The following is a 26,661-nucleotide window of genomic DNA, read 5'->3' on the forward strand; positions in this document are numbered from 1 at the left end:
TGAAGAGAGGAAAAGAGACAGTGGAAAATGGGAATTTTTCTTTTTTACAGTTAGAAGAAAATTACATGGTCTTATCTTGTGTGTTGTTTGTGTAGGGCCCATATCAGCAAAGGTTAAGTAGGCTTCTCATTAGCTTGTTAAATAGTAAGTTTTACTCTTTCTTTCTTCTTTTTTTTTTCTACTCCAAACTATTTCTTTGCCACAGCATATATATGGAGGTCATAGGACAACTTGTGGGAATCAGTTCTTTCCTTCCTACTTTGTAGGTCCTGGGGATTGAGCTCAGGTCTTCAGACTTGGAGGCAACAGACTTTACCTGTTGAGCCATCTTGAAGGCTCAGTGGTCTTTCTTGAGACTGCTCAGTCATTTAACCTGTGGGTGGCGACCCCTTTGGGGGTCAAATGACCCTTTCACAGGGGTCACCTAAGACCATCAGAATACACAGATATTTACGTTATGATTCACAACAGTGGCAAAACCACGGTTATGAAGTAGCAATGAAATACTTTTATGGTTGAGGAGGAACTGCATTAAAGGGTCGCAGCATCAGGAAGGCTGAGGACCACTGGTGTAGTGTAAGGGCTCATGCATCACCAGGAGTCAGGCTCTCAATGTTTGTGTAAGGCATGAGGACTTGCTGGGGCCAGGCTCCAAGCTGTCAGTGTCTGAGACTTAAAGTGTGGGAGTTCCTGCCTCCATAAGGTGGGATCCATGTCCAGAGGGACCGTCAACCTCCTAACACAGTGCCGCTAGATGGGGAATAAGTGTTTAAATATACAAGCCCATGGGGACATTCCACTCCCTGGATGGAGTAACATGACCCCTTTCCTTGTTCTTCGGCATTATGCCCATCTCACATGTAAGATGGGGGAGCTCAGGGCTGGTCCCTGAGGTGCTCATGGGTAAAGTGAGGTATGCACAGCCCACAGGGCAGGTGAGTGAGGAGGAAGAATACAGACCGCCAGGATGGTTGGAGTGTTTATGAAAGGGCTTGATGTGCATTAGCCTTTAAGCTTCCTAACAGCTCACGAGGAAGCTGTTATTAGCTCTACTTTATAAATGAGAAAATCAAGGCCCCAATAGTAAGTTACACAGCCAGCAAAGTGTATGACCTGGGTTTGACCCCAGGCAGCCTGACTTCAAACCCATCTTTACTGCTGAGTCAGGCCTGGGGCACGCAGGCCATTCCTGTCCAAAGGGAGCTGGGCCGGCTTCCTACTACCTGCTGTGGGCCCTGGGCTTCTTGTTTTACTGGTAGTCTCAGAACACATTGATTGTTTGATAGCTACAGATTTCCTTTTCATTTGCTTCTGTGTGTTGTGTGCATGCATGTATTCCAGTGCGTGCGTGCGTGTGTGTGTGTGTGTGTGTGTGTGTGTGTGTGTGTGTGTGTGTCTGTCTGTCTGTCTCTGTCTCTGTGTGTGTGTGTGTGTGTGTGTGTGTCTGTCTGTCTCTGTGTGTGTGTGTGTGTGTGTGTGTGTGTGTGTGTGTGTGTCTCTCTCTCTGTGTGGTCTGTCTGTCTCTGTCTGTCTCTGTCTATGTGTGTGTGTGTGTGTGTGTGTGTGTGTGTGTGTCTGTCTGTCTGTCTGTCTGTCTGTCTCTCTGAGTGTGTGTGTGTGTGTGTGTAGATCTGAGGTTGATATTGATAATCTGCCTTGATTGCTCTCTACTTTATTCATTGAGGCAAAGCCTCAGAATCGAACCCAGAACTAGCCAATACAGTTTCTCATGCTGCCGGCTTGCTCAGAGGATGCCATGTCTTTGCATTCTGAGCACTGGGATTACAGGTGAGCTGCCTCAGCAGCTCCGTATTTCCACAGGTTCCGAGGATCCAAACTCTGGTCCTCACACCTGTGTGACAAGTGTTTTAACTTCTCAGTTATCTCCCCAGCTTCAGATTATTATAAACTGGACCAGCTTTTGAATTTAGTCAGAGCTAGAGTAGATCTGGTAGGTGTTCCTTCGCAAATTGTTAAAGGGACAGGATCAGATGTACAAACTTTTGGTTCATCCTTGAAGTAGTTAGGGTTATTTCCAGGCATACCTCCTCTGTATGATGGAGCTGTGTGGACGCTACCATAACTGCTTGATCAGCTTCTATAAGCTTCAAGAATTCCTGTTTTACATATCGGCTACAGTTTGCATCATGGACATTTTCAATTCTCCGAATCATTTCTTCAGCATTAGGATTTCCCTTTTCCTTCCTTTAGTGCCTTCTAAAATTGAGCCTGCCAACTTCAGTAATTTTACTGCACAAATTAAGTGGACCTCCATAGGGACAGAGAAGAGAGCACTCAGCAATTCCCACAGACCCACCTGAGGAACATGTATGTCTGTTGGTTCCTTTGATATGGAGGTTAAGATGATGTTCTCCCAGAAATAGCACAGATGCGCGGGATCAGCCTGATCCATCGCCTTTGCAGCTTGAGTTTAAGTTCTTATTCATCTCCACGTCTTTGAGGCAGCACTTGATGGAAGGTCAGTCTGATACACAGATGGGCTCCCACAGGAGAGAGAACTGGGATAGACTCGGCCTGCTGGTGGAGGAGTCCTACAGTTCTGGCCAAGCATCTCCTGTTGTAACCTATACAGTCAGGGTTTCTGCAAGCTGTTCAGTCTCTACCTCCAATCTCCCAGGCTGCTCTAGGAGACAATTCAGAAAGTCTTGAACATGTTCTGATACGTGGGGTACACCTCACAACCATCCACATGGGATTCTGTTTATTCAGAAGAGGGACTTGATAAAGTTCAGAGCTGTCTGCAGACGGCTTAGACATTAGGCACAGGAGCCACAGTCATTTGAGGCTGAGTCACTGCTGGCTCTGAGTTCTGCTGTGGGATTTTTACCCTGAGAACTAGGTGGAACCCTTTGGGACTTCTTTGTTCTAGGAGAGGATCCCCTTTCCCTGGAGCCAGAGGAGTTCTGGGCCTCTGGAGCTAGTATAGTCTGGGGCTGGAACAGTGGCTGCAGATCACTAAGATATATATGAAGAGTTAATTGAAAGAGAAGGTATTTATCTATCTATCTATCTATCTATCTATTTATCTATTTATTTATTTTCAGATTATGAAGAAAATGGAACAGATTTATCAGGGGCTGGTCATCCATATTTGGCTGACACTGATGATGAAATAGACCAGATATTGGAGAAACTTATGCAAAGTTTTGTTTGGAATCAGAGTATAGGCAAAGGCAGAAAAATTAAAGTATTTAAAAACAGTTTAAATGTGGCAATTTAGCAGAATCCAGGAAAGCAAGAAAATGTGTCAGACTTGTACTAAATTAAAGATGTTGAGTTATGTTATAATGTATGCAATTTTAATTTTCACTAATACTACCTATCAAAATAAACTTTACTCCCCATAACTTAACATGTGTATGTGTGTATATAGTTCATTATATGCAGTTAATTTCACTGTTCTGGCTGTAATAGGATTTTGAAATAAGTGAAATTTTGAAAGTAAAAACAAAATTCTTGTGTGAACCTTTTTTGTTTTTAAAGGTCATCATGTCTGAATCTTCCTTCTCTTTTTAAATTAAAATACTGTTTGTTAATGCAGCTTCAATTCGGTGGTTTCCAGTTTTCTCTTTCTTCCTCCTCCTCATTCCTCCCTCCTTCCACCCTCCTCCCATCCCCCACCCCGCCTTGCTGGTCAGGAGGATGAACTTAGGGCCCCATACATTCAAGTCAAGTACTCTACCATTGAGCTATATAGCCCAGGCCTAAATTAATAAACTACTCTTGGAGCAGTTTTAAGTTCACAGCAAAACTGAGCAGAAGTAGAGATTTCCCATGAATTGAATTCTCTAACCCCTCCCCCAACAGCCCCCCCTGCCGTGGACACCCTGTGCCAGCACACCCAGCATCCCTGGTGAGGCAGCCTCTCAGCTCTTAGTCCCGAAAAGGCTTTAAATGGAACCTAGCCTGACTTCTGTGCAGACCTGAGGTGGGAGACAGAGCTCTGCCTCACTCCCTGCTCTAGCCTCAAGGCACTAAATAAGGTATTTTCTGGAACACGTGAAGAAATCTGCTCCTCTTCACTGGCCCCCACCCCATGGAGACTCCTGTTCATCCTCCCTGGAGAGCTGGAATCTGTGGGTTGATTACCTGGCGTCTGTGGGTCTTAGAAGGTGCAGAGAGTAGGGTGGGTTTGCTCAGAGCCTCCTGGGAGCCCTGTGTGGGTGTGGGGTATCAGGCAGAAGATGGCTTTTGCAGATAGGCTGCTGACTTGGGCTTCTGCTCTGACCTCAGCTTGTAGGATGAGGTGTTTTGGGTATCTTGGCAGATATCTAGAGGTTGGATACATCTTGGGTGCACATGAATATCTTGGCAGAGATCTGGAGGTTGCCTGAAGTTCAGGCCTCTGGAAGGCAGACTGGGGCAGGGATTACCAGAATCTTCCTTTTCTTTCTCCCTGTCTACATCCTACCCCAGGATCTGGCCCTGTCTCCTCTTCTGTACATACATACCCAAACTGAAAGGCCTTTTCCTGGGATTACCGTATGTTTTTCCCACCGTGGAAGGAGAGTTCAAATTGCTGAAGAAAAGTGAGCATGGTGTAGCTCATGGCTGCTGCGGGAACTGGGAACCTGGTAGTGGAGGGCAGTTGTTGCTAAGAGCTGGGGCTTTGTGAACGAGCCCTACAGGTCACCCACATGGCAGACAGGACCAGGCAAGCAATGCTGGGTTTGCAAGGGCTGGAGAAGGATATAGAGGAAGTGGGGCTTCCAGCTGCACAGCTCTGTGATTGTGCTGTGTGGACCCCAGAGCGAAGATAGAAACCTCACAAAGGCAAACTTGATGCCATGTTAATGTAAGCAGAAGCACTGCCTTTAGCATGCGCTTCTGGTTCAGCCCACCTGGGTCAGTTTCCTGTTAGATTACAGCGGTGACAGTGTCCATAACTGGCCAGGGGCCAACCCAGTTCTGGGTGACTAAGGAGTCAGGGTTGACCTAGAAGCCTGGGGTCACTCAGTGCATCTCAGCCCCATGTCTGATCACTTTGCTGAGTCCACACATTGCCAGGGGCATGTCACCACCCCTTGAAACAGGTCAGAGTCTCAGGCGTTTGATGCTCTGCTGATGAAGCTTCTTTTCTTCCAGTTCCAGCCCAAATGCTCCTTCTGATTTGAGCCCATCCCATTTCCCCATTAGATGACTTCCTCCCACCTTAGTTGGTCCTTGTCACCTGTGATGGGATTATCCCAGTTGGAGCTGGTCTTCTGGGTGGTCCATAATTTTCCTGAGGGTAGGGATAACACTCTCAGGTTCTGAATCCTTCACTGGTATCTTGCTGGGGCCTCCTACATAAGGGGTCTTACAGTGGCCGGATTCAATGAATGTGGACCAGCCCTTGGAGCTACACTGGGTTTCTGTGAGGTCATATCCTTATAGCAGAGGGGCCTTCCTCTAATCACTGTTGCTACAGAGCATGCCTTAGGGTGAGTGATAAAGCACTTTTAAAGCTGGTCTCCAGCTGGTTGCTGAAGGAAAGTGTGAAATCAAGGGAAGTTTCAACACAGAGCCTGGAACGGTGTCATGCCCAGGATTCTGAGACATCAGAAGCAAAGACAAGCCAAGGCTGAGTCAGACCTGGGCAAGTGAGGACAAAAGAGCCTGCATTTCATTGAAGGTAGGGCTTTGATAGTGGTGTTTCTGGCACAGTGATGAGAAATCATGAGTACTAACTGTATGTTTCCATGGATTAAGCTGCAGGAGCAGTGCCCTAGCAAAGCCACACTCTGCCCTGTTGTGGCCACAGGTCTTTCTCTCTCTCCGCCTAGGAGCTGACTCTGCCTCATTCCACCTCCCCAGGCATGACAGGGAATTGTAGTTATTAGAGATCCAGGATCTTGCCTCTTGGGGACAATCGGGAAAGTCCCTGCTGCGTCAGCCAATAGCACCGTCACAGAGGAGGGACTTCCATCCTAACCCTGTCATGCCTTGCCTACACATCTTCCCTGCAGAAGGACGTGTGCGGCTCCTGAGTCAGGCTCTTCTCCACCCCTTCCCCAGAAGCCATTTGGGCGAGCAGGGAGGGCACAGAGTCTTCCTGTAGCGCCCTGGCCCTGGAGAACAGTGACGACGCAGACAGTTGCTGGGAGAACAGATCGGTGTGACAACAACCCTCCCAGCTGTCACAGGTCATGCATTCATTCTGCACTCTAGGTCCTTGTTCTGGTCCTTTCCATTTGCTCCCTCGTTTATTCTTTACCTTCCAAGCTGGGTTATGTATGCTTGACAGGCGAGGAAACCCAGGCTTGGGAGAAACGACTCGCCCAAGATCACAGAGGCAGGAAGTGGTGAGGACACATGAAGGTCCATGATGCATCATAGCTATTGGGAAACATTGGACTTCCTCTGTCTCTGAGGGACTTGATCCCAGGAACTATTTTTGAAAGATGGACATTGAGTCTTACAGCTGGCCTGGTTACCCCAGGATAGCCTTTGGTTGCAGCCTTTCTTCCTGGAGATCAAAGCAGAGCACCTTTCGAACCTTCTTCACCTCCATCATCTTTGCCTGGGCATGACATCCTTGATCAGTAAGTTCTCTGCAATGGTCCCATTTCCCAAGTGGGGAAATGGAGGCTACTGGTGCCTGATGAGCACCGAACATAAGAGAGGGAAGGGTTGGGACCAGACCTTCAGCTTTGTGCCATAGCAAGTGCCTTCCCTGCCTTTTCTCCCGTGGGGTGAGGCTGCTTTGTGGGTGTGGGGGTGAATCACATAGGGCACGTGGGTGGTGGGTGTGGCCTGCCTGGCGCCGAGGGCAGGTGGCCCAGCCAGTTCTGCCTCTGATGCTTCATTCCAGCTGTCAGCTATCTCTGCGCCTATGATGAGAGCCTCTCACCTCCTCAGCCACCTTCCTGACGGTGGGTTTTTGGCCCCAGACATGCGGTGATCTCAAAGCAAGGGCTGCCACCACCACCTGGAACCTCCCAAGTAAGTCCTTGTCACCTAGAGAAGCTAGTACTCCCCTGAAAGACTAGAGCATTGGCCTAGGATCCTCTGGGCTATGTCAGCCCTTGGCCCATGGGCCTCAGGAAGATGGGGCGGGGGAGGGAGCTGGGTTCTCGTAGGGGTAAAAAGCCATGCCAGCTTTTGACAATAGTCAGGGGAGAGAATGCAGGCTCTGACAGGCCCAGGAACGTCCCCCTGATGTTAGGGAATCCCAAGGAAAGAGAAACTCTAGAGCTTGTCTCCCTCAGCTAGCTCAGGGTCATGAATCTCCATGGCAGGAATGTGATGGGCATTCAAGATGGGATGAGCTATCCCATCACTGAAGAGGGACAGGGCCCAGGCACTCACAGGCATTGATGTAGTAGCTATGGAGGTCTTCCTGTGGCCTCTGCTTGGTCTCTGTTCCTGGGACAGGCCATTTCAATCAGTGTCAGGGCCTTGGCAGGTGTGACATGATACTTCCCCGGGTGAGGGATCTGGATCCCAGGGCAGGGAGAGAGTCCAGCAGGTGAGGATACGAGGCATACAGGATGACTCAGGAGCTAATTATAGCTGCTGGAGCCCGAGTCCAGATTGTCCTGACCCCCACTTGCCCCAGCTGTTCAGAATAGCCCACACTCATGGGACTAGCACAAGAAGGATGGAGGAATTGGTATCAGGGGCACAGGCTTATGGGGGACCATCCAACTATTTCTCAGGAGAGAAACCAGGGGATGAGGGAGGGTGAGACACACCTCTGTCCACTTTTGCTCTTGGCCTAGCAAAGCCTTTCCAGCCCCATATGTCCACTGATTGCTTTGGGCAGAGACACACTTTAAAGGGCACCCATCTGGTTCTGGCTGTCATGGATGTAAGCGGGGGCTGGGGGTTACTTCTGTATCTAAGTAAGTTATCTAAAGTGACTTCAATTGCAGTTGGTCCCCTGATTGCCGAGTTATCTCTTGTCCACACTACCTTTCCATATCTATCCTATCCTGCATGGCTAGCAGCCTCTTCCCCCTCCTCATGATCTCCATGACAACTTCTTCCTGGTCCCCAGGACACTGGTCTTCCCCACATCCATGGCCTGTTCTCCTTCAGGCTATGTTGTCTATGTAACCTGGAGTCTTCCTTAGCTCCCTGCTTCCCTGACATCAGTCTCAGCTTTCAAGTTGTTTGAAGGGCTTTACAATGTGGCTTAACTTGTTGCCAAGCCCTTCCCTGCCAGAGATCCTATGAACTCATCCAGGGTCTCCAGCTCCACCACCTCCTTGCCTCTCCCTGAACTGTCTTGAGCCCTGGTGATTGTCCAGCCTGTGCCCCCAGCCCCTGGCATTAGTGCAAATCTCAGTCTTTAAACCTCCCCCTGAGATACATTCCGATACATTCCCCAGTCTCTTTGGAGGGTGTGAGCAGCGCCTTGTTCTAACTCAGCCCATACCGACCATTAGTAAAGCATGTTTGTGGACTGAAGGGTTGGCCTCCTGTACCCCAGGGTGAGGGATTCTGCTTCTTCTAAGCAAGAGGGAATCTGACAGGGTGCCAGCCATGGTCTGGCTGTGCTTGGCTTGTGGGGAAGGGCAAGAAATGTAACAGTGGGTGAGCTGCTGCAGAGACTACCTGCAGGTGCCGAGAAATCCGAACTCTCCGTCCCGCTGCGTTATTTAGAGCAGTGGCTGGAGAAAAGGAGGGGACATTGGTGTTCTGTCAAAGAAGTGTGACCTTGACACAGAGATCTGAATACAAAGTCTTGGGGGGAGGCATTGAGGAAGCAAGTTAAGTCTCAGAGGTCTATCAGAGAGTGATAGGGTTAGAGATGGTGATGGGAGGCTGGAGGCTGGGTGCTTCTTTCCTGGGCGCTGTGCTGGGCTCTCCTCGGGCTTCAGAAGCAGGGGATATGGAAACTGCAGGAACAGTTTACCTGTGCCCAAGAAAGGCTGACAGTTTGGAAGGATATGGAGTGAGCTTCCTGTTGGAGAGGTATGGGCAGAAGGTAGATGGTACCCCATGGGAGTCTGAAGCCCCCATAAGTTACCTCCTGCCTCCTGAACCTCAGCATATGTCTTGTGCTACAGCAATGAATGCCCACTCCAAGGAGATGGTGCCCCTCATGGGCAGAAGAACCACTGCACCCAGCGGGAACTCCGTTGTGCTGACAGAGAAGAGGCCGGCAGATCTCACCCCCACCAAGAAGAAGTAAGACTGAAGGCTTAGGCCTGAGCTTTGTACAGTGTGGGGCACTGGAGGCACCCAATCCAGGGATCCCTTGTTTCCCATAGACTCAAGACTCTGTTATCTGGGGTGGCCTGATGCCAGACTGGGTATAACTTGGGGGTGGGGCACAGCATTGCATAGTCAGGTGCCTTTGCTGAGGTCTTCATGACTGGCACAGGGATGGCGTCTCCTTAGAGGGGATGGGGGAATTGAAGTAAGAACATCCAGGAATGCTCTTGGGAGGGGGTAAGGGTTGCCCAAGCAGTTCTTGGAAAGAGGAGTAAAAGGCAGGTGGCATTCCAGGTAGTCTGGATCCTCAGCTGAGCATGTTTTTCTCACTTACACAAGTAGCTTTCAATCTACTGTGAAATCAAATCTGTATAATAGACTGTATTGGGAAAACCTGGGGAGGAAGAAGGGACTGTGAAATGGATTCAGTATTGTGCAAAGTATAAATGACTGGGAACTTACAGAAAAAATGTACTTTGGGGGCAGCAAAACAGGTGACTTCTAGCATGCAAGGAAGGAGGTAGATGTTCTGGGCTAAGCTGGATAAAGGTGGCTGTAGCTAACCAGAATATACCTGGCTTTTCTCATGGCTACTCTTAGTTAAGAAGCTGGGCACATAATACCCTTGGCTGGCTATTTTCATTCGAGAGAGGATCTTGCTATGTTTCTCAGGTTTGTTTGGTACTTAATACATAGCCAAGGAGAGTCTTGAACTTAGGATCCTCTGCCTCCTGAGTGCTGGGGTTACATATGTGCAGACCCATGTCCAGCTTTAGTTATTGTAATGATTATGTGTCTTGTAGGGCTTCCGATGCATGGCATGGTCATCTGGTGGGAAAAATGGAGGTTATGATCAAGATGGCTAGAGTTGTGTCAAGCTGGATCTCTATATGAAGACACTATTTAGGACACCAACTTATAAGACACAGTTAATTGCCATAATGTTGACAAAGTGGTTAGCACAGTCAGGGGGATCAGTGCATACTGTATGTTGACTTGGATAGTTTGGGACTCCTGGGAGCTGGGCAGGGCTGGAGTGGTTCTGTCTCACTTCTAAGTTGAGGATGCTGGGACAGAGAACAGACTTCTAGATGTCCATGACTGATTTTTTTTTTTTGGTTGATTGGGTATTTCTCAGTTAGGCCAAGCTACACAAGAAACTAGTTTAGTTATGCTTTCCCTGGACCCAGAGTGTCCACAGTCTCGGATGTTTCATTTGCCCTGCCTCCTCCACCTCAACTCCAGCCTTCCTCATGGGCCATTGGAGAACTTGGTTTCTTTTGCCTGCCTGTTGGTTAGGGTCAGAATCATTGAGGTTTCCTGTCTATCAGGAGACAGCAGACAACTTAACACCGAGATAAAGAACACCCCCTCTTGCTCATAGCCTGGAATCGGGGGCACAAAGGAGAATGTGAGAAGTGTCTGGAGTAAGTAAAATAAGTCACAGGAGAGGCAGAGTGAGGAGGAACAGGTCATTCTGAGCCTGTGGACAGTCTAGAGCACTTCATAGGGGAGGTGATATTAGAGTGGGATTTGGTAGGTGGAGTTGACAGGAAAGGTATGCTGGGTAGTATGACATGAGAGTGGAGGCTGAGAGCAGGGTCTAAGGAGTTTTAGTAGCTGAAGTGCCATGAGGGTAGAAGAGCCATCAGGATACAAGTCCTATTAGGGCCAGGTGTTGGGGGATCTATTGAAGTACACAGATGATATTGGGAGGAGTGGGGGACTCTCAGGGTGATTTCCTGAAGGAGGTATAGGGAGATAGAAATTTTGGAAATGTGGCTTTGGATGACCCATGTGGACAATGTGGAAGGACTGGGGACAAAGAGACCTTGAGGAAGCTGTCGGGAAGCAGGTGATAGGTGGTAAGGTCTGAGCCTGGGTAGTCAAGGGATGGAGGAAGAGATGGAAGAGAGTGGAGTCAGTCATGGGATCTTCCAGGGGCAGGAAGGGAGAAGGAAGAGCCATAAGATAGACCCTTCCTTTGGGGTAACTCAGAAGGATGACAGGTAACCTCGATCAAGAGCCCACCAAAGGAGCGAAGGCAGGAGTGGTGAGCCAAGGTCATGTGTGAAGTACCAAGTAAGAGGTGCCTAGAGGACTAGGCAGAGCTTCTACCCTGGAGTTCAAGAGAGAAAGCTAGGAGGAAGTAGGGGTGAGGCAGTTGGCATGTGAGTGGGGGCAGCCTGATCTTCATGGACCAATCCAGGAAGAACCAGAAGCACAACTGATCTAAGTTAATATGGTCCATCTTTCTGGGTCTCCTTCCTTATTACTCCCAGGAGAGGTTTGGGCACAGGGGAAGGCTCTCAAGAAAATCCTGGGTTCTTCCACATCAGGCCCAGCTGAACTGCTTTTTTGTGAAGCCCATGTCTGTTCATTTCTTGGGCAAAGCCAATGGTTAGACAAGCTCTACCTAGCTCTGGTCTTGGAGTTGTCTCTTGAAAGTGACAGAAATGGTGGAGAAATGATGTACAGCTGTCTGTGCACCTGTGTCAACCACACCCAGGTTGCACCCTTTGGCCTAGACCAAAGGAATAAACATGAGCATCTGCAACAGGCAGGAGACAGGATGTCACGTGGTCTAGACCTTACCATGTGCTTAGGATAGTGGGTGGGATGTGGTTGTGTAGTGTCAAGTAGGACAGGGATAGGTCAGGCCCTGCCTCGTGAGTTAGGCTGTTGCCTAATGGTCTGGTCTTCCCCAGCCTGGCTGCCATTACTTCTCTCCCCGCATCTTGTCCTCTGGGCTCCAAAGCTTTCCTTTTCCAAGACAGACTTCCTTTCCAGCTCAGGAAGTATTTCTCATTCTCTCTGCTTCAAGGCTTTTCTAGAACCAGAGGATATTTCAATATCCAGACTGTACTCCAGCTAGCACAGCACAGAACTTCTAATTCCTGTCCTCGATATAAAGGCCTGCAGTGTTCTTGTGCTCCTATAACCCCATGGAGAGTTTGATGTGGTCACTGGGGCACAAGTGTTAACCCTGGTCGACATCTCTGAGGATGGGGTCTCTGGAAGGGGCAATTGTCCCCATCCTATTCCCTCAGTTCTGTACACTGGACAACTGATTAGTCTTGAGTTAAGTGGAAGAGATGAGGGATCAGGAAGGCAATGAAGAGAGTGTGTGAGCCAATGAGGAAGCTGTCCAGAGGCTCAGCATCAGTGACATCATTGCATGGTGAGATGATGCTTCCCCCCTTCTGTGTGGCCCTCAGCTTTAGGCCTGGGTGATGAATACTTACATGATATGGCTTTCTGTGTCATTTTTGATCTCTTGAGGAACCCTTGAGAAGAGGGGACCCCGTGGAGGAATGGCAAGAGACCCCACTTCAGCTTTGTGTATGAGACTGAGGAGGGGTGGGAAAAGGTGAGAGCTTTCAGCAACTGGGAGCACAGCCAGGAAGGATTTAGCCTCCACATTTGACAGTTTAAGGTTGTGTTGAATGTCTGAGCATTGATCGTATCCACAGACCTCTCCACCTTATCTAACTACTTGATTACTTATTACCTGTCCGTCCATCCATCCATCCATCCATCCATCCATCCATCCATCCATCCATTACCTCATCTGTTCTTTGTTTGACCAGTCATTATTCCTTCCACTTGAATATGTCTCACTCCTCACCTATCCTTTTATACATCCATTCAGTGGGGTCTTCTGAGTACCAGGACCACTGTTAGGAAATCAAAGTTGATTCTGGAAAATCAAAGATAATGTCATTACAGTCCTTGCTGTTGTGAAACTTACAGCTGAATGACCGTATTGTCCAGAACAAAGAACCAAATGACCCATCTGTGCTGTGCATTGGTCTTATCTTGGAGCCAGTTTTGGTCAACCCATTGGAATTGCAGATCTGGAAAAGAAGGGAGTCTCCCTGTATCATAGCCACAGGACCAGTGCCTGGAACATTGTAGGAACTTGAAGCAGCCTCAGGGGCAGGGTAGGCACAAGGGAGGACCAGACCAAACTTTCTTGGAGAAAATCCTTGTGTGGGTTTGGGGTTCTGTATGGAGAAAATCTGGCAATTCTCAACCAGGATGTCTTGAGGCCGAACCTCTAGTAGATGTACTTGGAACTTCTGAGTCAGGTGCATAGTGGAGTGGGAGCAGCTTTGGAATGATAGTTCAGGGTATGGTAACTTAACTGGTTAACCTCCAATGTCTACTTCAGCTGGACAGCCCATAAGTGGATGGTCTTAGGGTTGCCTTGTCTGGGAATTATCTCATCCAGTATCCCATCAGCTGAGGATTCCTGGTCCAAAGATGGAAAGTACCCACCTGGAGGCAGATGCTGAGCTTGACCAGAACCCAAGCTTTGGGTCCCAGTCAAAGATTTTTCTCTTCCCTTTGCCTTCTCTCTTTCAATGTTTTTTTTTTTATTTTTCTTGTTTGAAGCATTTGCTTTTAGATAAGGCTAGCCTCCCTTCCTTTTTCTTTTTCTCTCTCCCCTGTTCCCCTCAACAGGTATCCCCTGTATCCCAGACTGACCTTGAACAATCTTTCTGCCTCAGCCTCCTGAGTGCTCCATAGTGTGAGCCACCATGCCTGGCAGAAGGCTTCTCTTTGATGGGCAGAAGTCAGGAGGGGGAAGGCCAATGTGTTCTCCGCCCCATTTATGGATTTATTATGAGCTTTAGGCTTGTCTGTGTCTAAAGTGAGGAGAGGGACTTCCCAGGTCAACCAGGATTCTCCTGCCTGCCCCAATTGGGTAGCCCCTTTTTAGGTAACCCCTTGCAGTGGATTCAGCTGGAAGCAGTCCCGGAAGACTAAGCTGAGAACAGAGCAGTGTGCATTACTGTGTCAGTCATTAGCTTGGACAGCAGGAAGCAGGTCCTATGGCCAACTTGAGTCTACCCTGGGGGGAGGTGCTTACTCATCCTTAGTTTTAGATGCCTCGCCTGTAGACTGGGGCTCTGATCACACCCTGTCACTCCTCTTTCTAAACTTGAGATGGGAGGAACTGCACTTTGCAACATCCTCCATTCTGGGCCTTGGAAAGACTCAGGCAGCAGAGGTGTTTAGGAATGCTGTGTGCCTGCTGTCAGGAGGGTCCTTCTGGATGGGTAACATGGCCTGCACTGCAGCAGCTGCAGGGTTGGATGTACTGCAATTGAGCTCACCCTCAGCTGATCCTCACCTTAATGTTACTAGAACACTCATCTCCCCGTGTGTGACTGTGGTGTCCAAGGTCACATGGATCTGCATTTGTGGGTGTGGCTGCCTGTGCTGGCGTGTCTTGGGTAGGGTGTCTTCCATTCCCTTGAAGCCTGAGGAGAAAGCTGGCCGTGGCTTTGTCTCTCTCCTTCACTGCCTGGCAGTGTTTTCTGGGCCTCCCCTCCTTTCTTTTTCCTTTTTAAAATTCACTTTTTTTGCTGGTATATATCAATTGCACAAAGTTAGGGCTTCATTATGACATTCTTGCAATGCACATAATGTGCTTTGACCATATTCTCCCCTCTTATTACCTTTTCTTTTTCTAAAAAGTAGTTTTGAACATTCATTTATTTGTATGTGAATATATATTATCATGTGTATGGGTGTTTTGCCTACATGTATGTCTGTACACTATGTGTGTGAAATACCCACAGAAGCCAGAAGAGGGAGAGTACAGGATCCCATAGGACTGGAGTTACAGATGGTTGTGAGCCACCGTGTGCATGCTGGGAATCGAACCTGGGTCTCCTGGAAGAGCAGCCAGGGCTCTTAACTGCTGAGCCATCCTTCTTATTATTTCTTATTCCTTCTCCTTTTATCATTCTCCTTCTGGAATCCCAGCATTTTCACTTGTAGTTTTGTGTCCCTTTCTATCTTCCATGTAGGAGAGAAAAGATGGTATCTTGTGTTTCTGAGTCTGGCTTATTTCACTTAGCAGGCTGATCTCCAGTTCCATACATTTTCCTGAAAATGATACAGAATCTCATTCTTCATGGCTGAATAGAATACCATTTTATAAAATACTATGGTTTATTTGTTCATCTGTGGGTGCACAGCTTGGCTGACTCTGTAACTTGACTATTGTGAATAGTGATGCATTAAACATGAACATGCAGGTGTCCTTGTAGGGTTCTTTTTGCTACAGACCTATACAGATCCTATAGCTGGGTCACACATGAAGTTCTATTTTTGATTTTTTTTGAGGTGCCGCCATATTGATTCTCAGAGAGGCTTCACTATTTTACATTCCATAAGGCGGCATGGAAGGGCTCTTTTCTCACCCACCCCCATTCTTGCCACCCCTTGGTGTTGCCTGCCATCTTGATGATAGCCATTCTCACATGATGTATTTTATATTTTATTTTATTTAGAGATAGTCCTGCTACGCAGCACTTGAACTTATGATCTTCTTGATTCAACATCCTGAGTGATGAGATTAAGGGCATATATTACCATGTCTGGTCTGGGGTTTTCTTCTTGGTGGGGCATACCTAGGCTGCCAGCCCCTTGAGTTCTCCCTGCCCTAGACTGGCTTTCTCAGCTCATTTTCTGTTCTGGCAAAGGGACGAATGGGCAATGAGAGTAGCCAGAGTAACTCTGGCCCTCTCCCTTAAGTTGCTGCAAGGTCTGCCTGGATTTGAGTCTAGGGACCCCTTCTAAAAGGCTTTGCCTTTAGGTCTAGGTTTTAGGAGAAACCAAATGGCAATGGGAAACCAAAGCTCCTGCCATGTTCCCATTTTTGAAAGACCTTATACCTGGGTACAGCTGCAGATCCTCAGGTGCTGCGCCATCCTCAGTGAGCCTCTTGGGTTCTTCCATATGGTACTTCTAGAGACAAGAGTTGTTCAGACTCAGCTTAGAACCCAGAGTCTACTCCATCACCAAGGTCTAGGCTAGGACACACGGCACATAGGCTGAGGGCTTAGTATGGGTGGGTCCTCTGTGGCAAGGCTGCAGGACACTTAGGCCCTGCCCTAGATCTAATGGTCTTGATTGGATGTCCCCTCAGTGCACACTTCTTCCTGGAGATAGAAGGTTTTGACCCCAACCCCACAGTCATCAAGACCTCTCCTCCCATCTTCTCCAAGCCAATGGATTCCAATATCCGGCAGTGGTGAGTATTGGCTGCTGGCCTGGACATGTGGCTGGGCCTGGCTATGGCACGGTAGCATTGCACATTTCTAAATTTGTCCTGCTCTCTTCCCTCTCCAGCCACTCCGGCAATTGTGATGACATGGACTCCCCTCAGTCTCCTCAGGATGATGTGACAGAGACCCCATCCAATCCCAACAGCCCAAGGTCAGTGTGGCCCTCCCACTTACCTCCCTGTTCTCATCAAGGGGAGGTGTCACAGGGAGGGGCTGCACAGGCAAGAGACAGAAATCATCATCCCTGGGGTGTTGGGACAAACATCTGGAAGTCTGGGTCATGGTTGTGGCATGTGACATTTTGTGGAGAAAGGTGGAATATCAGTAAATTATAAAATGCTATTTGTGCATCATAAAACATCCAAACAATGCACAGGAGAATAAGGACTTTAGCACAAGTTATACAATTACATAAACTTAGAATCCATTCACACAGAACGTCAGTATGCATTTTTGCAAGGGCACATACAAATTAAAGGAGGTACATCTACATTCCAGCGATGGCCTATGCCAATGGACTGTGGAGGCAGGGAGGGATAGACGGAAACATTCATATAGGGAGATGAACCGGAGTATTCTCTTCCCTTAGTTCCGTATTCCAAAGTAATGGCAATGGTAGGTATATGTGTCCTTGATCATCCCTGTGTGTATGCAGGTGTATTTTGATCAATGTGATTGCATAGAGATTGGAATGGGAACCCGCTCAGGCAACACGGAGCACAAACATGGGCATCCGCAAAGACGTGAAAGGCATAGGAGTTGGAGCAGTGGCTTGGAGGCCAGCAGCTCTGGTGGTGGAGGGGAAGAGGGCAGGAGTCGAGGCAAATGCCCGGTGAATTCACAATGCCTTCGGGTCTCAGTGCAAACCTGGCCAAAGAAGAACAGAGGCAGAAGAAGAAGCGGCTGAAGAAGCGCATCTTCGCAGCTGTGTCTGAGGGCTGCGTGGAGGAGCTGTGGGAACTTCTGCAGGAGCTGCAAGAGCTTTGCAAGCGGCGCCGCGGCCTGGATGTGCCTGGTCAGTGCCCAGCCCTGGTGCAGGGTGCAGGCCCCGGGGACCCTGGTTGGTGTGACTCGGCCCCTGTTCCATCTCTTGTGGGGCTGGAGAGTGAGGGAGGCATCTTGGATACTGGCATAGCAACCTTGCGCTTGACTTAGAGGGCCGTGGGGAGTATGGATGGGTTTAGGCAGGCAGAGGGCATGGTCTGGCTATAGGATGGAGTAAATCTGGAGAGAGTTGCTATTTAAACAGCGCTGGGACCCTGAAGCAGGCCTCGGGGGGAGGGGAATGAGTTCTGGAGAGCTCGTTAGGCAGTGACAGGAATTGAAGGATTTGGGGGTTCATAGCTGTCTGGGGATCAAGGTGAGGAGCAGGTTGATGGGGCGGCGATGAGCTAACTTTTAGGCCGTGAGGAGGGATAGGATGGAGATTTCAGCACAAACATGGGCTGTGGGAAGCCAGGCAGCAGGTGACATGGTCTCCCCTCCAGAGAGAAGGTGGAAAGGACAAAGAGCAGAGGTGCTGGATGAGGCTTTCGTGGGTGGAAGGGAGCTGGAGGAGGGGTTAGGGAGAGGAAGAAAGAATGCCAGGTAGTACAGGGTTTCCCACCCCCTCCAGTGCAGGGTAGAGGGCATGCTTTTGAGGGGTGAGGCTGCAGCTCTCACACCATGTTCTGTCTGGGAGGCCCAGGGCAGCCAGCCCTTCCTGCCCCTGCCTTTATCCTTGACTCCGTCTGCAGACTTCCTCATGCACAAGCTGACAGCCTCAGACACCGGGAAGACCTGCCTGATGAAAGCTTTGCTCAACATCAACCCCAACACCAAAGAGATCGTGCGGATTCTGCTTGCCTTTGCCGAGGAGAACGACATCCTGGACAGGTTCATCAATGCCGAGTACACGGAAGAGGCCTATGAAGGTACCTACAGGCAGAGGCAATCTAAAGGGCAAGGGACAGAGGTTGGGATTTCTCAAGGTGCGTGTGGCTAAAGAGTCATGCCAGTCTTGCTACACAGAGCCGCTTCGGCCATGATATGCAGCAGACACACTTCTCATCCTTCCTTTTCCTTGTGAATAATGCTGAGCGGGGGAGAACAAGTCAGGAACGGCGATACTCTAAAAAGGCAACTTTTGACAGACTGCTGGGAATGGAAATAATGGCAACAGGGAGTGACTGGGGTGAGCAATTGTGTTTTGACCCAGGATCCACCTGATGGGAAGAATCCAGAGCAAGCTCAGAGGAAGAGCCCCAAGATGGGCATGGGTTTGACTGATTTGACAGTAGGAAGACTGGGTACCCTGGGGATGTAGCTCAATTGAGGAGAGCTTCCCTGGCACATTCAAGACACTGTTAGATGCCCAAGAACCACAAAACAAACAAACAAACACAAACAAAAGCCCCGTGATGAATCTAGAGAGCCAGGCAGGGGCCAGTAAAGGCAGCAGTCAGTGTCGCAGCCATCAATGTCTTAAGCTGTCCCATTTCAGTCTGTTTTGTGGCTTGCTTTGTAAGTGGAATTATGGGATATAATTTATGGTCTTGTTTCCCTGTCCAGAACATCCATTGTGAAGAGTTAATAGGCCACATCCTGAGTCTTTGGAGTCAGTAACCAGCTTGTCACCGTTAGCAGAAGTGGTCAGCTTGCGATCAGCCATCTTGCTGACATGCCAGGGGATGTAACCAGCTCAGGCTTTGCCTGTGGGAGTTTAGATGGGCTCTTTAACCCTCCCTATTGGGAAAGTAATCTTGATTATTTTTTTGTTTGTTTGTTTGAACATTACAGACTTTCATAAGGGAAAATCATTGCCCCATGGAGGAGGGTGGGAATCTCAGGGAGGAGTTGCTATGATTGACTGCTGAACGGCAGGGCAAGCTCCCTGAGGGTCAATGTAAAGAGAGAAAGCCTGTGAGCCAGATCCTGTTCTCAGACTGTCTCTGGAGTGTTGACACTAGTCCTGCAGAGCTTCAGAACAGTGCCTGAGGCTCATCTGTCCCTACTCTTCTCCCCTTCCAATCTCTTTCTGTACTTTTCTTTCTTGTTTATAGTTCAGGGTCCTATGGTCTTCCCACCTCTGGCACAAGATAATTTTGGGGGGGGGGTGTTCCAGAGAAGTGCTCTTACCATGGAGCTACATCCCCAGCTCTTAAAAACAAACAAAAAACTGAGCGAGGGTCTCACTAAGTTGTTCAGGTTGGTCTTGAACTTGTGATCTTCCTGCCCCTGCCTCCTGAGTGGCTGGGACTATAGGCCTGGGCCTCTAGGCCTGCCTAATGAGATCCTTTTGAGGGCAACGACAGAGTCTGTTGCTAATGGTTGATTCCTGGTGTCCTTAGGCTCTCATACTGAAGAGGGTTTTAACACATTTTTGAGAGAGTGAATTTATCAACCTTATCGGTTCCTGTAGTGAGGCTTTTCTGTCCTGGCCACAAATCCTCTTCCTCCTCAGCCTCTCCTGGGCTTTTGATTTCTCCGACAACCCCTTGCTGTTAGACTTGCAGGAGGTCGTGGGCATCCTTGCCCTGGTTTCCTCCACAGTGGGGGGCCGCTCCATCCTTGCTTTCCCAGAACCCAACTGGCCGCCAACATGGTGTCCCCCGCTCTCCCCCTACAGTATCTGCACTCTTAGTGTTTTCAGTCAGCTACTGCTACCTGGGGAGAGGGCTCCAGGATCAGTTTAGGTTGCTCCAGGCCTTTGAGTGCACGCGCTCTTTCTGTTCTCAGGACAGACTGCACTGAACATCGCCATCGAGCGGCGCCAGGGAGACATCACAGCGGTGCTCATAGCAGCGGGCGCTGACGTCAATGCGCATGCCAAGGGTGTCTTCTTCAACCCCAAATACCAGCACGAAGGCTTCTATTTCGGTAGGTGACATCGCCAGGGTTGGGGGAGAGGAGAAGGGGCTTCCTGCCCTGAGCTCCGCTGCAACCGGCCCTGCACTGAAAGACGGGGCGGGGTGGGAGGGAGGTGGTGGAGGTGGGCACTGAAAGATGGAGTCCATCTTCCCCCTGTAGCGGAAGGGGTCACATCTGCAGGGAACAAAGACTTGGTGTGTGTGTGTAAAAGGGTGTGAAGGACATAGCCGTTATACAGGTGAGGACATTGGGCTGAGGAGGAAAGTGACCTGCCCTAGAGCAGTAAGGCATAGATGGGAGGTAGACTGGCAGCATGAGTGGGGAGAACCCCTGACCCGTCAGAAACCTAAAAGCAGTTGCAGTTGTGTTGTGTGTGCCCAATAGGTGTCCTTAGAGAGGTGCCGCTTGTGTATGGTTGTGACCTCTGCAAACTTGAGGCTCTGGCACTTTCTGGTAGGTACTCTAGGCTATAATGCCTATAATGTCCTTCCTTCACAACCTCCTGGCTTTATTTAGTGTTTTGTTTTCCTTGGTGTTTGTGTGTTTGTATGTGTATGTCTCTCTGTGTGTGAGACTGTGCATGTGTGTGTATGTACGGTGTGTGTGTGTGTGTGTGTGTGTGTGTGTTAGTGGGAGGAAAGACACAAATGCCTTTCCCCCTCTTCTGACAATGTTCACATTGCCTTTACAGATTCTCTGGGTTTAGAAAAAAAGAGACATGTAACTTAGGTATAGTGAAACCCACCCATTTTAGTGTACAATTCTGTTATTTTTATAAACATATTTCTTACCACCATCACAGTAAGGACAGGCAATAGGAAGCTCCACTGGGCTGACTGTCTCTTTCTGCTCTGTTTCTTTTATTTTTATTTTTATTATTTATTTATTTATTTATTTATTTATTTATTTATTTATTTATTTATTTTAACTCACTCTGTAGACCAGGCTGGCCTCGAACTTACAGAGATCCTCCTGCCTCTGCCTCTCCAGTGCTGGGATTAAAGACTGTGTCACTACTGCCTGCCTTTCTTCTCTCTCTCTCTCTCTCTTTCTTTCTCTCTCTCTCTCTCTCTCTTTGTGTATGTGTGGTTTACATGTGAAGTGTATGCATGTGGTGTAAGTGCATGTGTGTGCAGAGGACAGAGGCCATCTGATGTCCTTCTGTATTACTTTTCATCTTTCCCCCTTGAGAAACCAGCTAGGCTGGTGGCCAGCGAGACCCTGCAAACTGCTTGTCTCTGCCCCCATAGCGACCATGACCAGCTTTTCTGTGGGGGCTGGGGATTTGAACTGAGTTCCTCACGCTTGTACAGTGGGCTATCTCCTCAACCCCTGCCTCTGGCTTTTTAATCAGCAGGACTAGATGAACCTGGGCATCTCTGAGAACAACTTCTTACTCTGTCATTCTTGTGTCCTTATTGCCCAGCACAGGACCTAATTACAGTCAGGGTTGAGAAACATTTGTTGGATGGAATAAGAGAGGGCACAGGTGGGAGTAGGGCAGAGGAAGAGGAAGCAGGAGTTTTATCGGGGTGGGCGAGAGGGTGTCTAAATTTTCAACTGGGTGGTTAAAGTGAGTCAGTGAAAAGGTGGGATCTGAACAAAGGCGGGATAAGCCATGCCGAGTATCCACAGGAACAAGAACAGCTTATGCAAAGGCCCCGGGGTTAGAAAATGTCCCATGTTGGAAGAAGGAGGCTGTTGTTCCTTGAGAGGTGTGGGCATGGCTGAGAGGATGAGAGGGCAAAAGGCTTTCCAGGTTGTACTGGAATTAGCATCCTCATCCTGGGTAAGCGGGGACCTAACTGGATTGTTCTGCTCCTCTGCTGAGCAGAATGTTGGAAAGTTAGTGGGGAGCAGGGAGAGCACGTGGCTACTGGTGTGATCTTGCTTCAGTCTTTACTGAGCAAGGGGAGGTGGTGGTCAGGGAACCTCGGGGATCAGTGCTGCCGTGAAGGTCAGCATCCGGGACTCTGGTCCTGGGGCCTGGAGGGTATTGCTTTTGGTCTGTGGAAGGACTGAACTCTGATCCTCCTTTCCCCAGGTGAGACACCCCTGGCCTTGGCAGCATGTACCAACCAGCCTGAGATTGTGCAGCTGCTGATGGAGAATGAGCAGACGGACATCACCTCCCAGGACTCTCGGGGAAACAATATCCTGCACGCGCTGGTGACAGTGGCTGAGGACTTCAAGACCCAGAATGACTTTGTTAAGCGCATGTATGATATGATCCTGCTGAGGAGTGGCAACTGGGAGCTGGAGACCACGCGCAACAATGATGGACTCACGCCACTGCAGCTGGCTGCCAAGATGGGCAAGGCTGAGGTGGGGCCCGGCAGCAGGGGTGGGGACGGGGGAGGCACAGCTGCCACTCTGTCAGCCTGGGGCCCATCGGAGGATCCCACAGGTTCCAGCTTCAACCCTGGAAAGGCCCCAGTTTAGGTCTGGAAATGCAGTGATGGCTCAGTGAAATCCAGCATGCGCTCCATGCTTAGGACATCAGTCCTGTACTCTGGACTGCAGTCTCTCTTCCTGGGACTTCCTCTGTGGGGCCAGATTGGGGAATCCCTAAGGCCGAGGTGATGCAATATCTCAGGTGCTTTGTGGTTGAGCATTCCTGAGTGGTGACGCTCAACCACAGGCTGTGTGTCTGCCCTTCAGGCTTGCCTCTTCTGTGGACAGTGGTTCCAGAATGACTGCTCTGGGTCCACAGCCAATGGTTTCTGCTCCCTGGCAATAGAAGAACCTAAGCCTGCTAGTCAGGCAACTTCTCTGGCAGAGCCCCTTGCCTGATGTGGTCAAAGAACTCTAGGCTCATCTGCACACCTTGAGAAGACCTGGGCTGGGCCAGGCTGATATGTTTTGTTTATCTGTGGCTGGAGCTGTGGCTTGGCTGAGATCAAGTTTCTTCTGAGGGGATGGATCTTGGGAGGGGACTGTGGTTCCTGGGAGGCTGTGGGAGGACACTGGATGGTTGGCACTTATTGAACAATTCCAGCCTGTACCCTTCAACCTCTCCTAGTCAGCTGCCCTGAGGTCAGGCCAGGGCTGGAGCTCACAAGGGACCTTTTTATTCCCTTGTTGGGGAGGAGATGGAAACTGCTTTAACAAAGGGAGAATTGTATGTCTGACCCCCCCTGTCCTGCTACCCAGGGTCATAAGGGGCTCTAAGGAGAGCCAGAGGGTATTTGTGTAGTCTCTTCCATGAGCTTTCCCTGCATGCCTCTGTCTCATTTGTGCCCCCTGCTACCCAGCCCAGGGAAGATGCATCTTGAAGAGATGCTCTAAGGCGGTGGTTCTCAATCTTCCTAATGCTGCAGCCCTTTGATACCATTCCTCAATCATAAAATTATTTTGCTGCTATTTCATAACTGTAATTTTGCTCCTGTTATGAATCGCAATGTATCTATCTGATATGCAACCCCAAAGGGGCCTTGACCCACAGGTTGAGAACTAGTGCTCTAGGGGATCGTGCTCTCATCCAGGCCAGTCTCAGGGCGGTACCCACCAGGGAAGTTCAGTGCTTGTGGAAAGCTTTCCTGGATGTCACCCAAGGTGGCTGCCATACTGGGAGTGGAGGACACAGCAATGCTGAAGCCACAGACCTGCCCTTGGGGCTTTTACCCACTGGGTTGTAGGAGCTGTCTGCTTAGCTGTGATGGGAGATGCAGTGGGAATGTGTGGAGCTGAGTGAGATCCACACATTGATGCTGTCCTCCTAACAGGTCCCTCTTGTTGGGTTGTGGGTTCATACCTCTTGGTGCTCTATCCCCAGTTTAGGGTGATCGTTGGCTTAGCTTTCAGAAAGTGATACAATGGAAAGCAGTGGCCCTCTTGCACAGGGGACTTACCCAGAGAACTTCACAAAATGGTCTCCAGGTTTCTCCCTACATCTGGAGTTTTAGCAAGTGGCCTTGTTTTGTGAAAAACTCCCCTGAGACCATAACATACAGTTGAGTTTGAGGAGCACTGACCTACAGAGTGGGCTCCATGGGCCTCTTCATGAAGGCTGGTGCCTGATGTCACAGCTTGTCCAGCCAGAGTGGTGAGCCTGGCTATTGAGTCTAGACTGAGGGTGGACTGGAGAGCAGAGGGCTTCAAGTTCAGGAGATTACTTCTAAAAATGGTCAGTTCTTGGATTTTTTACTGAACTGGAGCCCAGCTGGTTTGGGGGACCTACTAGCTGATGGTTTGGCTTTCTGCATTGTGCAAAGGGCTCTCATATTCTGGGTTCCCCACAAGAAGGCAAGAACTGTGAACTTCACTCCCATTTTGCAGACACAGCTGGAACCCAGGGCCATGGCTCCAGGCAGAGGTGGCATTCATACTATTTATGGTAGGAACATTTTCTGGCTTGACCTGCCTCTGGCTGGTCCAGTCCCGTTGTCCCCAAGCTCCATTGTCCTTCTTTCCACTCCAGATCCTGAAGTACATCCTCAGTCGTGAGATCAAGGAGAAGCCTCTCCGGAGCCTGTCCAGGAAGTTCACGGACTGGGCGTATGGGCCTGTGTCATCCTCGCTCTATGACCTCACCAACGTAGACACCACGACAGATAACTCGGTGCTGGAGATCATTGTGTACAACACCAACATTGACGTGGGTCTCCCAGGCAGTTTGGCAGGGACAAGGAGTGAGGGGTGGACCCCAGGTCAGGGCTTAGGGATCGTGGGAGGAATTGTGCCAGAGTTCCCTAAGCCCCATTTTGGTGATTTGTCTTGGTGGAGTCTGGCATTGAGATCATGGTCCAAGCAGAAGCTAGCTCTTTTGTTTCTGGCCCACAATGAATAATAGAGCTAAGGGTGAGGGGCTGGCTTCAGAATTCTGGGCAGTTTGGAGGCAATGAAGAGATGTGTAGTATTGATCTTGTATACCCTAACTCATCTATATGGTCTGGCTTAGAATTCTGTATTCCTCTAAACTTGAATACACATGAAGCCAGAGAGTGCTCACTAGCTGGAGCAATCTGGACCCTTTTAGGAGGGGGTGGGAGAGGGAAGGTTCGTGACGCTGGAGGCGAAGACAGAGGATCAGCTCAGACAGTTTTCAGTTCTTGGGGTGAGTGAGACAGAGGGCCAGGCTCCATCCTTTGTATTTTATCAACAACCCTACTTCCCAGAGGCTCCCTGGACCCTCACAGCAGCCGGTTTGGCAGGGTGGGTAAGGCTTATGGTATAGATGAAGAGATGAAGCCGAGAAAGGCTCAGGAGACATCCTAAGGTCACAGGGATGGATACTGGAACACTTTCTAGTCTCCAGTCCAGTGGGCAGCAGCTCTTCCTGCCAGAAGCCCCAGTGCCCCCCCTCTCCCCTGAGCATGGACTGCCCCAAAAGGAGCCACGGGAGCTGGAAGTTACCTTTCCAACATTTCCATCAAGCCAGTCCTTTGCTCCCGATGACTGGAGCATTCTGCCACTGGCCCTGCTTGACTCCGGGGCTCCTGATGGGCCCTTTGAAAACAGTCCTTCTCTGCCTACCTCATCTCCACGGGGTGTTCTATCCCCAGAACCGGCATGAGATGCTGACCCTGGAGCCCCTGCACACGCTGCTGCATATGAAGTGGAAGAAATTTGCCAAGTACATGTTCTTCTTATCCTTCTGCTTCTATTTCTTCTACAACATCACCTTGACCCTCGTCTCTTACTACCGACCCCGGGATGATGAGGTACGGGGGGGGGGGAGCCCTAGGGATGGGGTGGAAAGGTCTGAGGTGGAGGGCCTTGGAAGTGCCTCATGTGCGGATGGAGAAACGGAGGCCCAGAGAGGCTAAGGGATTCTTACGGTGTCATCCAATTATTCTCCAAAGTTCCCATTGGACAGAACAGTTAGCCAAGCTGTAGGTAAACAGATCTAGCGTGACGCATCCTGGGAGAGAGTTAGGGGATGAAGGAGCTCCAGGCCCTTCCCAGGCTTTCTATGTGGGTCTCCTGTATCTGCTGTGAGGCCCACCGGACGTGGGTGGAGGAGAAGTTACTTGGCCAAACTTCCCTACTACTCTGGGCCTCAGTTTCCCATCTGTGAGTGGAGTCACATGGAGTGTCTGGTAGTGGATATGGTTAGAAAGAACCATATAGCGGGTTGTTAGCCAATAGAGCATTGTTCCTCTCACTGCAAAGTTCTGGGTTCTCACTGAGGGTGGGGCAGGCAGGGCCAGGAGATGGGCCTCTGGTCCATCTTGAAGGCCCAGCATGCGTATACAGCCTGGTTCCTCCAGAGCTGGAATTGCCCTTCCCTTCTCATTCCTCATCTTCACCATTCTCTTCCTCTCTTCCCCAGGACCTCCCACACCCCTTGGCCCTGGAACACAAGATGAGTTGGCTGCAACTGCTAGGGAGGATGTTTGTTCTGATCTGGGCCACGTGCATCTCTGTGAAAGAGGTGGGTGCATTTTTATACCCTTCTAGACTGCCCCTTGAGGCCAACTGGGTGGGAGCGGGGCTGGCTTCTGCCGTAGCCTGTATTGCTACTACAGTAGGGGTTTCAGGAAGGTATTTTATTTCTAGGCCTGAGATTCCTAAGTTAGAGTACAGAGAATAATGAATAAAACAGGCCTATTCTATCTGC

General features: G+C 49.6%; 1 protein-coding gene and 1 pseudogene across 2 annotated transcripts in view; one reads left to right on the forward strand and one right to left on the reverse strand.

Annotated features, from left to right (window-relative positions):
• Positions 1–1,902: 1,902 nt before the first annotated feature.
• LOC118588698 lies at positions 1,903–6,517 on the reverse strand (annotated as a pseudogene).
• A 2,497-nt stretch (positions 6,518–9,014) lies between these two features.
• Trpv3 (transient receptor potential cation channel subfamily V member 3) overlaps positions 9,015–26,661 on the forward strand; it is a 31,787-nt gene continuing 14,140 nt past the window's right edge. For both annotated transcript variants that reach the window (XM_036197022.1, XM_036197023.1), the window contains exons 1-10: positions 9,015–9,138; positions 16,112–16,216; positions 16,315–16,401; positions 17,111–17,265; positions 17,987–18,163; positions 19,968–20,108; positions 22,144–22,424; positions 24,520–24,696; positions 25,604–25,762; positions 26,374–26,475. In XM_036197022.1, coding sequence (XP_036052915.1) covers positions 9,020–9,138; positions 16,112–16,216; positions 16,315–16,401; positions 17,111–17,265; positions 17,987–18,163; positions 19,968–20,108; positions 22,144–22,424; positions 24,520–24,696; positions 25,604–25,762; positions 26,374–26,475 — 1,503 coding nt within the window. In that variant the 5' untranslated portion in view covers positions 9,015–9,019. The remainder of the gene's footprint in view (positions 9,139–16,111; positions 16,217–16,314; positions 16,402–17,110; positions 17,266–17,986; positions 18,164–19,967; positions 20,109–22,143; positions 22,425–24,519; positions 24,697–25,603; positions 25,763–26,373; positions 26,476–26,661) is intronic.

The sequence above is a fragment of the Onychomys torridus genome, chromosome 8 (genome assembly GCF_903995425.1).
Source record: "Onychomys torridus chromosome 8, mOncTor1.1, whole genome shotgun sequence".
In the NCBI taxonomy this organism is placed as follows: Eukaryota; Metazoa; Chordata; class Mammalia; order Rodentia; family Cricetidae; genus Onychomys; species Onychomys torridus.